Source organism: Falco punctatus (assembly GCF_963210335.1).
Source record: "Falco punctatus genome assembly, chromosome: 1".
NCBI lineage: Eukaryota > Metazoa > Chordata > Aves > Falconiformes > Falconidae > Falco > Falco punctatus.
The window spans coordinates 59,919,037-59,936,175 of NC_137580.1; the positions used below are offsets into that span (position 1 = coordinate 59,919,037).

Here is a 17,139-nt window from a genome sequence, read left to right on the forward strand (position 1 = left end):
GCTGAAGAGGGTATGTTTAACATTTATGGTGGTGGGTAAGGTGGTTACAGAGCTATTATTCATAAAATAGCTGCACCAGGGGAGGGTCAGACTTGACATAAGAAAACATTTTTTTGCTGAGAGGTCAAAAACTGGAAAAGACTTCCTAGAGAGGTGGTCAATGCCCTATGCCTGTCAGTGTTGAAGAGGCATTTGGACAATGCCCTTAACATGCTTTGACTTTTGGTCAGGCAGATGATTATTGTAGGTCCCTTCCAACTGTAATAGTCTGTTCAATTCTAAATCCCAAAGTATCACAACTAGGGGACACTCAGTGGTGATTTGAAGATCAGCTTAAAACAGATCAAAGAAAGCTCCTATTTGAGTAGCAGTTGATGAACATTTGGAACCTGCTGCCACTGAAAGCAGCTGCGTCAGCAGCTTTGAAAAAGGATTACAGACATTAATGCACAACAGATCCACAAACCGATACCACAGGTACTGCACAGGGAATACAACTGTAGATAATAGGGGAGTCTGTGGGGAAGAGGCTATGTAAATTCACCAGACTCCCATACTGTCCCTAAATAACATCCCCTGCTACCACTGCCAGAGATTGGTCTGACCTAGATTTGGACATTGGATGGGTTTTCTCCAGAGTCCACAGAAGTGCAATAGGAATGGTAACAGGAAAACAACAGGGAGATATCGAAGGTGCTTTCTTCAGATGGTGATTAGGATAATTTTGTTTGGAATTATGATAAGATTTTGAAGTATGGTTAATAAAATTAAGCATTACTTCCATATGTTACTTTATTAAACTTGAGAAAGTAAGGCCATTAACCTGGAGAACTTTCATGATACTAGTATTTACTACAGACTCTTACAGAAAGAATCCTAAGGAGTTATAAGACTAATGGGCAGAAAAAGAGAAGGCATGAGCAGAGAAATCACCATGATTGAAAACACACAACTAAAAATGTTTCAGAAAATTAATTCTCCCCAGAGTACAGCTGACAGATAGAGTAGTCAATTCTTCCACAGATGATAGCCAGATCTTCCTGTACAAAATTGTATTTTACAGAGATGACATTTTCATGGGAGCAAGACTGTGAAACCAGTTATTTACTTCCTTTTCTCCCTTCCACCATACTGTGATTACTGATTATTGCAGGTGTGAAGAAAGCTCCATTCTCCATTTGTCTGAGCTCTTCTGTGTCCCATGACAATAAATAGGGCAGCCATACAGCTCAGTAGCTTTTTACAATTTACAAACCAATTTCTTGCTTGTTTTTCAAACCCCTCTCCAAGACCCCAGTGTTGTAGAACAACTGGCAATATACAATGGCCATCTGCACTATCTTCACCTTTTGAGAATTCAAATTGACTTTCTTTAGCCTAGCATGTGGAGTTAAGGGGTGCATGTTGCCTGATGATGTGCATTCACATCGTCCAGTGTATTTGGGAAGACAATTTTAGGACAAGACCATCAGATGCACAGTGGAATCAAGCTGCTTTTGCCCCTTATGTGCAGGGTAAAGCTTTTATCTGTGTTTCAAGGCTTCAAATATAGTTTCTAAAGCTGTATGTAATGTGAAACAGCTCAATGCCACCAATTCGCTGTGCTGATTGATGGCACTTATCCTCAGACACAATATGAGTATGTTCATATAGAGTTAGCAGGGCTTTTTAGGATTTGCACAAAACACTTCCAGCATAGTAGATGCTGATATAATTCAAATCAGAAGTAAAAATGGCTATAATGCAGACAGACAGTGGTGCATAGAAGTCACGCACAGGTCTGAAAAGGGAAATATTGATTAACGTACCTTCTCAAGAGTGGTGCTACTCAACTAAATTAAGCCAAAGTGAAGCACTGTGGAATATTCAGATTCACCTTCATTATTTTATAGTAATTTTCAGACATGCAGGGTATTGCCTTACTTTGCTTGATTCGTGAAGACTGATCCAGCAAAATATTTTATCATGCTCCCAACTTCAAACTTCAGATGTTCCATTAAGTTCACTGGAATGACTCACATACTTATAGTTAAATACATATTCAGAGCTTTGAAGGACCTTAACCTAAATGTTAAGTGTAGCAAAAAAACTGCATTCAGTATAAATAAATCCAAGGATAAGCTGATATGCATTAAATAATAGAGCAAAAATATATGAACTCTGCCCCAAAAAAATGTTCCGAACATCAAAAAGCATATCCTACACATACAAAGGATATGTAAAGCAATGGAAAACAACATAAAATATAAAAAGAATTAGCATGTACCTTACCTTATTTTCCAGATTAATTGTGTTAATAGAAAAGTTCAAGAAATTGCAGGTGCACATTTCACAAAAGTTTATTCTAAATAATTTTATTTACATTTATTTAAAAACTGATATAACTTAACTTGTCATACTTCACAACATGATAATACATTATTTACTTCTAAAAGGGAATAATACACCATTTAGAAATTTTTCTTTGGAATGTAAATACTTTGTCATTGCAATAGTCTAACTGAAGTGATATTTGTTAGGCAAACTGTACAGTGTCAAATTTAATTAAATGTTTTCTTGGTAGGTCTCCTAAAAATAGATAGGAAAATTGCCTAAATAACTGAAATTATACTGTTCTGCAAAATGTGAGACAATGTGATTTATATGTATTTTTCCCTTTCAGTTCTCAGAAACATATGGCCGTTAATAAAGTATTGTGGTTTAGATATATAATTTAAATTTCTTTAAAAGTACATAATGTACTATAATTAAACAAAAAAGATAAAACCCACATTATATTAAAGCCATGCAAGATTTTGGAAACTGGAGGTAAATAAATAAATCATTTTAGGAAGCAGCTCCAGGAGTCTGATAATCATGTGGTGACTTGCTCACAAATATAGGCTAACATGCATGAGAAGAGACCTGTACTATTACAGCACTGTGGAGAGGCCTGGTACAGTGTTCTAGGCTTTCCTAAACAAAAACGGAAGTACCAATAGTTTAAAGTCAGCATTTTGGTAGGTCTACTGTAGTCCAGCAGTTTATGCTAAGAAACTTGAAGATGAGGTGGCAATAGTTATCATAGAGAAAAGATACCTGTATGTAAAATTTGCATTATATGTGATCTAATTCATAAGCAGAGATATAAACTATTGCTTTACAAGGTCATATAAGAAGAGTACTCATCTGGGCTCTAAAACTGTGAAATGTGATGTGGGTAGACATAAATGTACTATGTACTTAAAAAAACCTGCACAAACAAAAGCTTTGTCCAGCCCAGTCCTTTAGCTGGTGGATCTACCTTTCAGAACACAAGAAATCTGCTGTTGTTTCTGAAATGCCTGTTAGTAGGCCTGCTTTCATAAATTTTTTGCATACCTATATACGTTTCTTGAGTGCTGTGAAACAAATCACAGTAGAAGGCAATGCTTGCTCCCAGATACTGTTCAGGGAAAAAAAAAAAAAAAAAAAGAAAAAAGAAAAAAAAAGGGAAATAAGAAAATTCCTTACAGACTAGACTCTTAGCTAAAAAATAGTCCCTCAAAACTAAAAAAACAAACAAACAAAAACAATCTATAAACTATCCTCCATTTCCTACTTCTTGCTCCAGCTTTTTTCTGTTTACACTGCTGTGGGCTAATGTAAGCCTCAGTGTCTCCTTTCTTCCAGCACTGTCCTTTTGTACATAAAACATTCTGTCTTCTATATAGCTTCCGTATCTTATAGGTTACACAGCTATGCCTCTCATCACAGCCAGAGTAGCAACACAGATTTTCTGATATTGTCTGCACTACCTCTTTAGTATGAACTGGACATTTCTAGTCTTGGAAATGATTTCTGAATCAATGGTATCCTGAAGCTTTTCCTCTGCTTCCTGCACTTTGGGCATGATATATTTGACGATGCCAGAGAGATAAAGAGAAATTTTCACACAAATTATTGTCTTCCTCTTTAAACTGTAAACCTCTTCTAATACCACTCTCTCTTTTTCCCATGCCTTTATTCTCTTTTCACCCTCTTTCTCTGTTTTATGTTTTGGTTATGTGCTCCCTTTCCCCCCCTGCATTTCATTCCATTGTAGTAGTAACGATTATCTTAAGCAATAACCTGCTCCCTGTGGCAATGAGTAACGTCAGCTTCAGTAGCTGCCATCACATTTGTCTCTCCCCTTTACACTTAAAAATAGGGATTACAGTAAGTCTAAAGATAGACCGTGCAACAGAAATCAAGCCCAAACCCCAATGACAAATATTAATTTCCTTAACTCCCCTGTGGCAGAGGGAAGGGGAGCAGCATGGATTACAGAGTCTCTTTAAAAGTCACTGGGAAGATCAAGAAGATCAAAGCTATTGCAGTACAACTCCTCCACTGTGAGAACACTGGCCTTAAATATTAAAAACAGTGGCAGTAGATTTTTTTAATGTTTCCTTTTATGACTCACTTTGGACATCTCATAATTTGTTAATTTGGTTTTGACAAATGAGTGAAGACTGCATAATTATTTAGAGCTCTCCTTGTGTGGCAGCCAAAGTGGCACCTGTAGTTAGAAGTGGGAACAATTTTCAGAGGGAAAATTATACTAATGTTAATGATGTATTTTAGAAATACAGTGTAAAAAGTTATGGACCATGACATGTTTTTTGCACAAACTTTTAATGAACATGGGAAGCCTAACCCAAAGACATGAACTTTTTCAGTCTTTCCTGTTGTCTTTACCACTGTTTGAATCCATCCCAGCGTACTGACCTATTTTCAGTTCTTTCCAGCATAAACAGAGATACACGTGCAGAGAGTTCACTGTCACCTTCTATCTGAGAAACACAAAATTTATACCTAGGTTACTGCTTTTATCCTTTCCAAGGTGTTTTTTAAAGAGAGTCATGAAAAGAAAGGAAAAAGAAAGTTCCATGGATATAAAGAGATAAAAATGATTCATCTCCACTTGACTTTCTGTCCATTTTTCCGGGTTACTATTAGGCCTAGGGAGAAGGCTAGTAATTGTTTTTTCACTTTAAAAATACATATATATATATCTTCAGCTTTCAACTATATTTCTATTCTGTACTGTTGCAACATGGCTGTTTTGCAGATCAAAAAAACCCACTGCTTTTCTGTCTATCTGTCCAAGGTTGTTGTAGTGCCATGTCTTATACATCCTGGGAAGCATGGAGCTGGAAAGCATTCTGAGTGTTGTCTTCACAGCGTCAAACTGCTGTAGGAGACACTTTCTGCTCACATGAGTACATGCCCTTGCTGTAGTGTGGGAGATATTATGACAGTTGGTTCTACTACTGTATAGATACTGTGTTTCCTTTAGCATCAGGAGCTCCCAATCCCTCCAGAGACCACACAAAAAACCAGAAAGGTGTGCCATTGTAAAAGAAATCAGATTCTTAATCTACCTAGGAGGAATGAGCATATCAGCAATGAGCTATAGGAACAATATTTTGTTATTAGTAGGGGGTTTTAATAGATTTATGTTATTTAACATGTCAGGGTTTTTCTTTTCTTTCAAATTTGTGAAAGTAAATAAATACTTCAGTAGAGGGGGAAAATAATTAGCTCAGTGATTACTTTTTTATTTTCAAAACCTGAAAATTATAACATGATAAGATAGCTTGAATATTTATTTTATGGTATTTTAAATATGTTCATTGAATGATAAAACTTATAAGAAATTAAAAGTTATTAAGAAGTTTATATTCCAAAAAATTTCAATGTTCATTCTAGTAAATCAGGCTAAAATTGATATTTACCTGTGTGTATGTGTATGTTTTTCTTCTTATATAAGAGCTGTTTTCACAAAGTAAATAATCTTTCTCCATGGTAGAAACTTCCCCTTTGATATAGCTCCAGTAAGTCACAAAGGAAGAAGCCTGATAAAGCAACAGCTAAATCCCTTCCATTGTCTATTCTTTTGTTATTTGGGAAGCAAGAAGAAGGCTAAGGGGGATAACTGAAGTTCAGCTGAAAAAGTAAGTGGGTGGGAGTTAAGGGGGAGGATTTTACTTACTTTAACTGCTGTAGTGTTTGGGACAGGAAAACCGAGTAAACATCATCTAGAAAGGAAACACATTTTTTTTTCAGAATATTTCTGAAAAATATAATTAGAAGTTACTATGCTAGAACACAGATCTCAGTGGTGAAGAATGACTGTATGCAAGCTCCCAAAATACCGTAGTGCACAGACAACAAAATGTCTTGCCTTCAGAAATGCTTCTGTAATGCCCAAGTCCTATTCATTGTATTCCAGATGATGCTGGAAGCTGAACTTACAGGTCTCACAAACAAGGAGATATACATGTGATTAAAAGGCACCTTTACTTCTCAGATTAAGTCATATATTAAATTAACTTAAATCAAAGGCCAATTTTTTTTAATATAAATTACTCTCAGTGCTTAAGCATGTCAGAATTTGAGACACTGGAAAGGCTGGACACTCCTTAAGAAGGTCAACTGTCCTTAAATATTTAAGTTTTCACAAAACCAAGGGAAACTTTCTACTTTAAATTTATTTATTTATTCTTAGGCTGAATTGTGGTTAATTGACTCAAATCAGACCAGATACACAATATACGCTTTTACCTTTGCTTTTCTGAAACTTTTCCTGGTCCTGGCCTGTACAAGAAATTTATTGGTTAAAGATCAAATAATATTTCTAAATTCAAACAATATAATTTGAAGGTCAGTTCAAAGTTTCATAGGAGACCCTATTTTACACAGAGAGCTTGTATTAAATTCTAGTCTCAGTATGGACTGTGTAGAATCAACACAATGTTTATGGTGTTTTTTTTTCACTATACCTTCAATTTATTTCAATGTCATTAGGTTTTCCCAGGCTGGACTAGTACAAGCCTGAATAAAATGGCTAAGAGTAATTTTTTTTTTTTTTTCTGTATCAGCCATCATGTTTTAGTCACCTGAGACTCGGCAGGACCTGCATTACTGATGGATCTATACAACTGTTGTGCTTGCACAGAAGTTATGATTTTTGTAGGCATTGTGCAGTTAGCTACTGTCTGGCTACTGTGGATATTTCGGAAATTGTCACATGGCGCCAAGGAGCTCAGCGCAAACAAACCACCCAAATGCTCACCTTGCTTTTTGCCAGAGCTCTGTGCAATACCATGCTATAGGCAGAACTGACACTACTGAATTTAAACGTAAAGAGGATTTGTTTGCCTTGACATCACCACAAGACCTTTTACATGACTGTGTAATTGTCAAGTGGCTTGTAAACTGGTGTAGTTTAAACATAATTGTACAGACAAATGTACAGTTTATGCTTATTCTGGCAAGGTACAAAGGAACTTGGGTGTGTAATATGCTTTTACAGTAGATGAGATGCAGCACTATAACTGTAACTTTACTAATGTTGATGTAGAACTAAAACCTATACTTCTTTAAAATTGGATTTTCTTAACATAAGTACTGCATTTAAATGCAGTGTCTGTTGTTTTAAAAAACTTTTTGAAAAAAAACCCTCTGGTATACCGAGTGTGAGGACAAAAATTTGAAAAACAAATTAAAGCTATTACCATATGGCTAATGTAGGCAAAAGTAAGGAATAATGCAAACAAAACAACTATCAAATAAAAATACACAGAAAACCTAAAAAATTCTCATTAGCTTTCCTACATCTTCCTCTTACCCTTGGAAAGTTTCCCTCTTGATTATTCTTGAAATGAGTTCTGATACATTTCCCATTTTATGTATCATCACATTTATTCATGGTTATATGGCAGCACCAGATGAAAATACTAAGATCAAATACTAAGATCAAATGAAAGAAGTACAGGAGGATTTCAAAGTGACTGTGTTAATTACATGCTGTGAAAGTTCTAGCTTTCCAGGAAAAAGCAATGTCCAACTTCCAAAACCTTGCTAATATTTTCATAAAACAAAAAATCCAAGGAAACTGAAATAAAAAAATGTTTCAGTGTACTACTTTTGAATAATGTTATCTACAATTATAAGACAGGCAGTCCATTAAATAGAAAAAAGATTTGTTTTACATAAAGGAAGAGAGTACAAAAGCACAGCTTTTGTAATTTTGGTAATATTGCAGTTTTACAAATATATTGCATAGTATGTGTAAGAAAATAGTTCCCATCTTTTTTATATATTTATATACACAAGAAAATCATTAACATAAAAGTTACAAAACAAGAATGGTTAGCAGACCTTTACTGAGTACTGATTGAAACAATATGACACTTAAACTGCGATTCAATTTACATATGCATTACAGTTAATCAGCTGATAACAATTCCATTATCTAATGGTTGGGGTTTTGAATTTTTAAATTTTATTTAGACAATGATTTAGAATTTAAAAAAAACTATTAAAAAAATACATGGTGTTAGCAACCGAATATCGTAAACATCCTTCATTAAATCCTTTTAGACATTTACGGCTGTACCTTTAATCCAGACTTAGTAGCCCTCTATATCTAAAATGGTTTAAAGTGAATTCTGTTATCCACTCAAGCCACTGTTCTGTAAACAGTATAACTTCAGCTGAAACAATCAATGTCTTGACATGTTTTGGAATACACATTCCTTTGTTTTCTTAGGAACACCAAAAGATCCTCTTATGCATGAACAGTAATGTAACTGCACCACACTGACAAAAAAATTAAACCCTGGGAAAAAGTGAACAATCTACAGCTCAAAATGCTGCACAAATCTAAACTATGTTACAGTTTCATGTTGTAATTACAACTCATCATCTCTTCATTCCAACAGAATTAGTAGAAGCAGCAGTGTCATAGTGTTAGATATAATAGAAGTGTCAGTCTTTGGTCTTATTACTTAAACAATGAATGAACTGCAATACAAAACCATACAGCTAACAGTGCTCAGAGAGGTTGGCTGATGCTTTTATTTTTCTATTTTTTAAACAAGAAAGAGACAGTATCCTATAATATCATGACAGAGATATTTTTACAGAAGATAAATCTATTGTATATATTAAATACATGTAACTAATAAGGTCTTTTCATAGATTTCATTGTTGTCATAAGGATAGCCCTGAAGAAGTCAAACAGCTGCAATACCTTCTTAGTGGTTCCCATATAAACATTCTAGTACAAAAAGAAGCTTTATTCGATACATGTATTTGTAAAATATAAAAAAACTCAGGGGAATATTTTAGCCACTTTTGGTTCTGGTTTGGGTTTTTTCTTTTTTAATTGCACTAATAGTAATGCTTTAAAATATCGTATCTTTCCCTACAGCTATCACAACAGAGGGATTTGTTATAGGGAAACTCTTACCTTAACGAGAGTAAGAAGTGACATACCTTTTCTAAATACACAATAAAAATATTCAGATAAACTACCTAGAGAAACATTACCTGGGACTTAATAATAGCCTGAATGATAGATATAAATGGCCAACAAAGACTGAAATAACTTGGAGACAGGGCCAGTAATCTATGAGGAAGGTGACAGAATCTGAGAATTTCCTATGGCTTCGCACACAATGACCACAGCATTATAAAACCAGCACTGAAATAGCACAGCTATGGCTCCATGTTTTAATATGATATTTGCTCCAAGATCTTCTAGTTTCCTTCCATCTGAAATGACATTGTGGAATTGTGCTATTTTTCTGATATTTTTGGGGTGTAATATAAGCAGAAGAGCTCTAATACTGAAGTTTTCACTATTGCCAGCTCCAAACATTCAAACCCACTGGGTCTGTTTCTCCTTCCACTCGGGAATGATGATGAAGCTTACAGATTATTGGTGTTTAAATTTTTTAGTTCTCTAAATGCATTGAAATCACTTTTCCAATACTTTCTGAAATAATGTGGGCTAGAAGCATTCTTTAAAATAAAAACTGAGATTTCCCCCTTACAGTTTTCAATGGATTTAAAAAAACACATTAAAATTATGAAACTCACCAAAATATTAAGACATTATGAGAACTCATTATGCTATGTCATAGGTTGCTTAAGCTCTCAAAAATTGTCTACTTCATTCTGAAGGGACTCCAAGCAAGAAAATCCTGACAGTGCAGAGCTATGTGGACTTAGTGGCTTGGGTTTTTTGAGTCCAGTGTGCCATCTGCACCTCTGCCCTGAGTTTTCTTCATATAAAGTGGTAGATTATTCCAGCCTTGCTGTTACAATGAATCTAGTAACAAAAGATATTTTTTTTTCCTGCCAATTCCCTTCCAAATTTGTTTACAATTTATAAAGGCTGGGTCTTTCCCTCTGGTGGGCAGAAGCCTCTTCCATATATATTACAGGTAAGTAATCACATAAGGTGAAGAGCAAACAAAGAAGAAATTTTCAATGGAAAATTCATGGCAAAGTATCTGCAAGCTATCCTGTGGGTTTGAGGAGGAAAAAAAATCTTAGTCTACTTGTGTGGCAATTTGTAAGAAGCCACAATTAAATTGGTCACTGTAATCTGTTCATCTTTTTAGCCACCAGTGTATGTAGCTGTACACAGATAATGAATACATACAGATGTGTCCTCATACAGATCTATATATTTTCCTTCTGAAATTCTATTCATCTCCATGTCTTTCAAACTACCTTTCTATTACTTGTGTGCATAAGAAAAAAGACATCTGTTTCCCTACAGTTTTAAAGGTATATTGTATAGCTACACTTTCTAATGGTTTATTATCACCTTCTTTGTCATCTCTTTCTGTCCCTTTTACTAAAAATCCTCAGGCTTCTAGTATATTTTCTTGCAATATTTTCTAATATATTTTCTTTCCTACTGAAAGAATAAAATGTTCAAAGAAATAACAAATCAGCTGTTAAAAACCTCTTGAAGAGATAAAATAATCAATTTTAAATCTTCATTTAACTGGTAGAAACAGAAAATACAGAATTCTTGCTGTTGGGTGAAATTCACTCCTCTGAAGAGGGCCGATGGAAAGGCAAGCACCAGTCAAGCCATGTCTTGTGCTGGTCATCTGCAGAGGAGTGAATTTCACCTGTGAAAACAAAATCAACCATATTAGGTGGCAATAAAATAAAAAGTCAACGATACTATTAGTTTGCCCATTTTCATTTATTTTTTTTTTTTCTGTGAGAAGAAAGAAATATTGCGTAGAAATACCCACCTTGCACTGTCTGCCCTGACTTTAGCTACTTGGCAAAAGCTGCCATTGCATTGGTGATCTTACATTCAGACACCTCTAAAGCTAACGTGCTAGGTGATGTAATTTAAAGAATAGAATTAAAAAGCACACTTACCTCATGTAATTAAGCCATCTTCCACAATAGGAAACATTTTTATACTGTTTTACATTCCTGGGTTCTGCAAGTTTCAAGATACTCCTGTTAATCAATGTTGTGTTAAATTTACTAGCAGTATACCAAAGCATTTTTTATAAGATTTCAACTACCGAACAAACCAAACAAGTATGAACATTTATACAAGAGCAAAATTCCACATCAAACTTGTCAAAAAAGGAAGTCAGTAGTGAGATCTGAGTGCAAATGGGGCTGCATAATTTAAACACAGACCTGACAGTCAATGTAATATCAATGTACTTTTTAATATTGAATGTCATTTAATATGTGTTTATATATATTACTATTACTTTGAAAACCTTAGCGGCAGATGTAAACAAAAGAGAATAATAAATGTGAACGTCATACCAGTTGTTAGTGCATTGCTTCTCAGCATTACACATTACATTAGTACTAATGTTTGTACTATGTTCAAATGGCAGCAGTTAGACATAGCTAGAAAATGGACAAGATGTATCTTTGAAGATTTTGTCTTGATTTTGCATTTGCCAATTATAAATACCTTGTGAAGAGCAATACACTGATCAACAAACATATTGTCTGTATTTCCCTCTTTACCCTGTTCTACTTTTCCAGAAAGTGTATGTTCTGCTTAAAGCAATTGCTTCACATGCAGTAGCCACAAAAATACTACATAAGGCCATTCAGATCTGACAAACAAGAGCAGATGTCTTTTTAACTTTGAAAGGTAATATTGCTGAGCAATTCCAAAATTTACCTAGTGTACAAAACCCTAGACTTAGTAGACAAAGAGTAACAACACACTTTAAAGAAACCAAACTCAGGGAGGGATTCTGTCTCTTTTTGTGTTAAAAACCATTTACTGAATTTAATTGTTTAGTAAAGCAAGCATCACACAATGCTTCAAAATTTTAAAATTCAGGGATAAAAGTTTACATCCAAAAAGATGAATGGAAAATTGTGCTTTCAGACAGTACAGTTGTTTATCATACAGGGGGTACCAATTCATCTCACCATCAGACTCTGGGCAATTTTTTTTTTTTTTTTTTAATGTACTGTGTGTATATATATATGTATATGTGCAGTTCATATCCAGGTCCTGCAAAAATCTAAAACTATGTGCTTCACTTCATGTAGCAAAGGCACCTGTGTTATTCTCCCTTTTGGACAAAAGGTGATATTATGTTCCAGGTTTCCTGATGAAGAATACATTGATTTCTGAATATCTCACTTCCATCTCTACGTTGAGTGGCAACACAAACCACAAGAGAAGGCAGCGCTGTATTCCTGCTTACACTGGAAGAAGTTGCTCTGCAGGCCGTTTGAAGCATCAAACTTGTCACAAGGGAAACCGAGCAGAACTGTGAAGCAGAGGGATAGTAACAAAAGGCTATTCTGGTGTGAGGATAAATTGGAGTCATTCTAGCTCCACAAGCAGATGTTGCTACTGGATTGACATGTGGAGCCTGCTCCTGCTGGGGACAGGTAAAGTTTACCATTCGGACAGACGCAGAGCTCATAGATAGTCTGGCGAGGAGCTGAAGAGCTGGGTGAGGAGGAAGAGGAGGAGGAGGAGAAGGAGGAGGAGGAGGAGGAGGAGGAAAAGGAACCCACTGGTAGATTTCCCAGGCGAATTGTATCTGCGTTTAAAAATATCTACGAAAGGGGGGAAAAAAAAAAGAGGAGTAAGTAAGTTTCTTTCAGCATTGTGACATATTTTAAAGAAGTGTTTTGAGGCAGTCATGAGCTTTTTAGAAATAGCTTAAAAAATTAGAAATATTTTCTTAGAATTATTAAAAATATTATTAGAAACATTAGAAATATGTATTAGAAAATTTTTTTAGAAATAAAGCCCTGATATTTCCTGTTTTTCAACTCAGCGTAGTTCTATATCCATTGATACTCAGTACTACAGTATATGCAAACACTTCAACCAACATGTTGATTCAGATACAAGCACTGTCATACAAAAACATTTTGACAATATTTTTGAACAGGTTGAATTTTCACTTGTACATTTTATGATTAAAAATTATTCATTCATGGCAGTATTATATCCTTGCTCCGGAATAACTTGTATTTTAATAAGTGTGAAGTGACATTAAAGCACATTCCCCAGTGTGTTCCTGTAAGCAGCTGTAAATACATGCTGAACTGTTCTAAATTGTTGGGTCTTAACAACAGCTCCATCCAGAGAATAACTGAATAAGGGTAGAGTCATATGCACAAAATAAAGAGCTTATTTGATGTAAATTAAGAGAAGAAAAGATTTTAGGTTAAAGTCTTATTAAGAAGCTCATCAAGCTATTCCCATTTGTTTCTGAACAATGAATATGATTTTTAAAAATGTTTCTTTTTTTTTAATGTGCTTCCACTGAAAATAACACGATTCATCATGAAACTGCAGATACAGGTAATGTTTATGAATCTGTATCTAGCTCTGCAATATTTACACTTATGTTACATTTTCAGGGTGTTGAATAAACAATTTCATGAAATTAGTTAACTAAAGGAAAAAAAAAAACATGTCTTCCACTGACCCAAACAAACAAGTCTCCAGCTGTTTAGAATTTATTTTTATTTATGAAAGAAGTAAATGAGAGCTGAAGTAAGATAAGTTATTACCTCGGGTGCAGACTAAGAACTAGAAGAAGGGTAACAAATCAAAATGGCATTAAGCCATGCAGATAACAGTATGAAGGTTAGGAAAAGAAAGTTCCTTAAATACTTGCTATTGTTTTGAATAAGATACTGAAAATCAACAAAGCCAACTTGACAGCATTATATCACAATGTTGGCAGTACATGTAAAGAACCTGGGAAGTTACGGTATATGTTGCTTTTTCCTACAGGAAGCAAGTATTACTTTATGATAAATTCAGTGCTATATGGCAGAAAAGCAATGCAAAAGCACTACTAAGCCCTTACTTAGAGAATGGTGAAGAAAAACAGGCTGGGAAAAAAATCAGGAAGGCTTGAAAAATCCCATACAAGGGCCGATGCACAGTCGTAGAATCATAGAATCACAAAATCATGTAGATTGGAAAAGACCTTTGAGATCATCAAGTCCAGCTGTTAACCCAGGACTGCCAAGTCCATCACTAAAACATGTCGCTAAGCACCACATCTACACATTTTGAAATACCTCCAGGGATGGTGATTCCACCACCTCCCTGGGAAGCCTGTTCCAATACTTGACCACTCTTTCAATGAAGAAATTTTTCCTAATATCCAACCTAAACCTCCTCTGATGCAACTTGAAGCCATGTCCTCTCGTCCTGTTACTTATCTGGGAAAAGAGACCGACACCCACCTGCCTCCTTTCAGGGAGCTGAGGAGACCAATAAGTTCTCCCTTGAGTCTCCTCTTCTCCAGGCTAAACACCCCCAGTTCCCTCAGCTGCTTGTCATAAGACCCTTCACTAGCTTTGTTGCTCTTCTCTGGAAATGTTCCAGCACCTCAACATCCCTTTTGAAGGGAGTGACCCAAAACTGAACACAGTATTGGAGGTGCAACCTCACCAGTGCCAAGTACAGGGGGATGATCACTGCCTTTGTCCTGCTGGCCACAAAGTGTCTGACACAAACCAGGATGTTATTGGTCTTCTTGGCCAGCTGGGCACACTGCTGGCTCATGTTCAGCTGGTTGTCAACTAGCACCCCCAGGTCATTTTCCTCCAGGCCACTCTTCCCCAAGCCTGTAGTCTTGCATGGGGCAGTTGTGACCAAGTGCAGGACCCAGCACTTCTCCTGGTTGAACATCATAGACTGGCCTTGGCCCATCGGTCCAGCCTGTCCAGATCCCCCTACAGAGCCTTCCTGCCCTCCAGCAGATCAGCACTCCCCCTCCCCTCCCCTCCTCCCCCCCCACCCCTACCAAATTGGTTTGTCTGCAAACTCACTGAAGGTGCACTCAATGTCCTTGTCCACATCATCAATATAAATACTAAACAGAACTGGCCCTAACACTGAGCCCTGGGGAACACCACTTGTGACTCCATTTACTACCACTCTTTGGGTTTAGACATCCAGCCAGTACCCTACACTTTTTATCCAGTGAAGGATACACTCATCCAAGCCACAAGCAGCCAGTTTCTCCAGGAGAAAGCTGTGGGAGGTGGTGTCAAAGGCTTTACTAAGTCCAGGTAGACAACATCCATAGCTTTTCCCTCATCCACTAGGTCGGTCATATTGTTGTAGAAGGAGATCAGGTTAGTCAAGCAGGACCTGCCTTGCATAAACCCATGCTGGCTGGGCTTGATCCCCTGGCTGTTCTGCACATGCCACGTGATGGCATTCAGAATGCTTTCTGCTCTTCTTGTAGATGGGCATCACATTTGCTAACCTCCAGTCTTCTGGGATCTCTTCAGTTTGCCAGGACTTTTGATTGATGATGGAGAGTTGCTTGGTGAGCTGTTCCGCAAGCTCCCTCAGTACCCTTGAGTGGATCCCATCTGGCCCCATAGACCTGTGCATGTCCAAGTGGAGCAGCAGGTCACTGACTATTTCCTCCTGGACTCTGGGGACTTCATGCTGCTTCTTGTCCCTGTTTTCCAACTCAGTGGGCTGAGTAGCCAGAGAGAAGCTGGTCTTACCATTAAAGATGGAGGTAAAGAAAGCATTAAGTACCTCAGCCTTTTCCTTATCCTTTGTGGTAATGTTTGCCTCTCTGATCTTCACCCTGCATAACCTCACAACTTCCTTATAGTCCTCTGGAGTTGCCTTCCCCTTCTTCCAAAGGTGATACACTCTCCTTTTTTCCCCTGAGTTCCAGCCAAATCTCTCTGTTCAGCCAGGCTGGTGCTCTCCTCCACTGGCTTGTCTTTCAACACATGGGGCTGGACTGCTTCTGCACCTTTAAGACTACCTTCTTGAAGAACATTCATCCTTCCTGGAATGCTTGGCCCTTAAGGACTGCCTCCCAAGGGACTCTGTCAACTAGAATTTGAAACAGGCCAAAGTCTGCCCTCTGGAAGTCCAAAGTAGTGGTTCTGCTGACCCCCTACCTTAATTCTCTGAGAATCAAAAACTCCATCATGTCACGACCCCTATGCCCAAGATGTCTTCTGACACCCTGTCACTCAACAGTCCTTCCCTGTTTGTAAACAATAGTAATTTTACCATTCATAACAGAAGCATTGTAAATGACTGGGATTATCAAAGGAAATACAGCCTGAAAGTAGTCCCAAACAATATAACCCCCCTATCATTGTGAATTATCCAGTTCCTAGAGTGAAATACTGTCATTGATGCAAATTTACACTAAAAGGGACAGAAAGGGAGAATTTCAGAGGCACAGGTGACAATTGCATAGCATGATGTTTGTTTTAATTCACATTCTGACTGATAGAGAAATTAATTACAAAACCAGAATACAGCAAATGATCATTTTTCTTTTATAATTTATATGACAAAGGAATTATGTATTTACACACACACACACCCATTGCTGCTTTAAAAGTCCAGTATCATAGATCTGAGATAATTAGGAGTCAAAAACCCCTGCAGAAAAAAATTAGAAGGAAGAAATACGGATGGTGATGAGAACAACTTAATAATGTTCACCTAGAATTACAACCAAAAAAAACCAACAACAAAAAAAAGATTACACATGCAGAATGCAGAGACATTCAGCTCAGCTAGTAGTAAATGCGAAAGTAACTACAGTGAGCATAAGAAAAAAAATAACAGATGAGGGAAAAAAGAATTTGGTAGCAAACTAGAAGCTAGGAACTGGTAGAATGAACGAAGGAAACAAAAGACAATCATCAATGGAATACTGAGTAACAAAAAGTACTCTTTCACTTCTCCTATCAATAATAAAAGAAATGATAACAAGTCCAACTTTGATGTAGGAAATATTAAGGTAGCAATGATGGAGTTATCAATAGTATTGCATAAAAACCCAGTAGCCTTCA

General features: G+C 36.5%; 1 protein-coding gene across 1 annotated transcript in view; it reads right to left on the reverse strand.

The window, feature by feature from the left end:
- SGCZ (sarcoglycan zeta) overlaps positions 1–17,139 on the reverse strand; it is a 551,451-nt gene that overhangs the window by 43,449 nt on the left and 490,863 nt on the right. The window contains exon 8 of the mRNA XM_080373912.1: positions 11,203–12,879. Within this exon, the coding sequence (XP_080230038.1) occupies positions 12,646–12,879 (234 nt within the window). The 3' untranslated portion in view covers positions 11,203–12,645. The remainder of the gene's footprint in view (positions 1–11,202; positions 12,880–17,139) is intronic.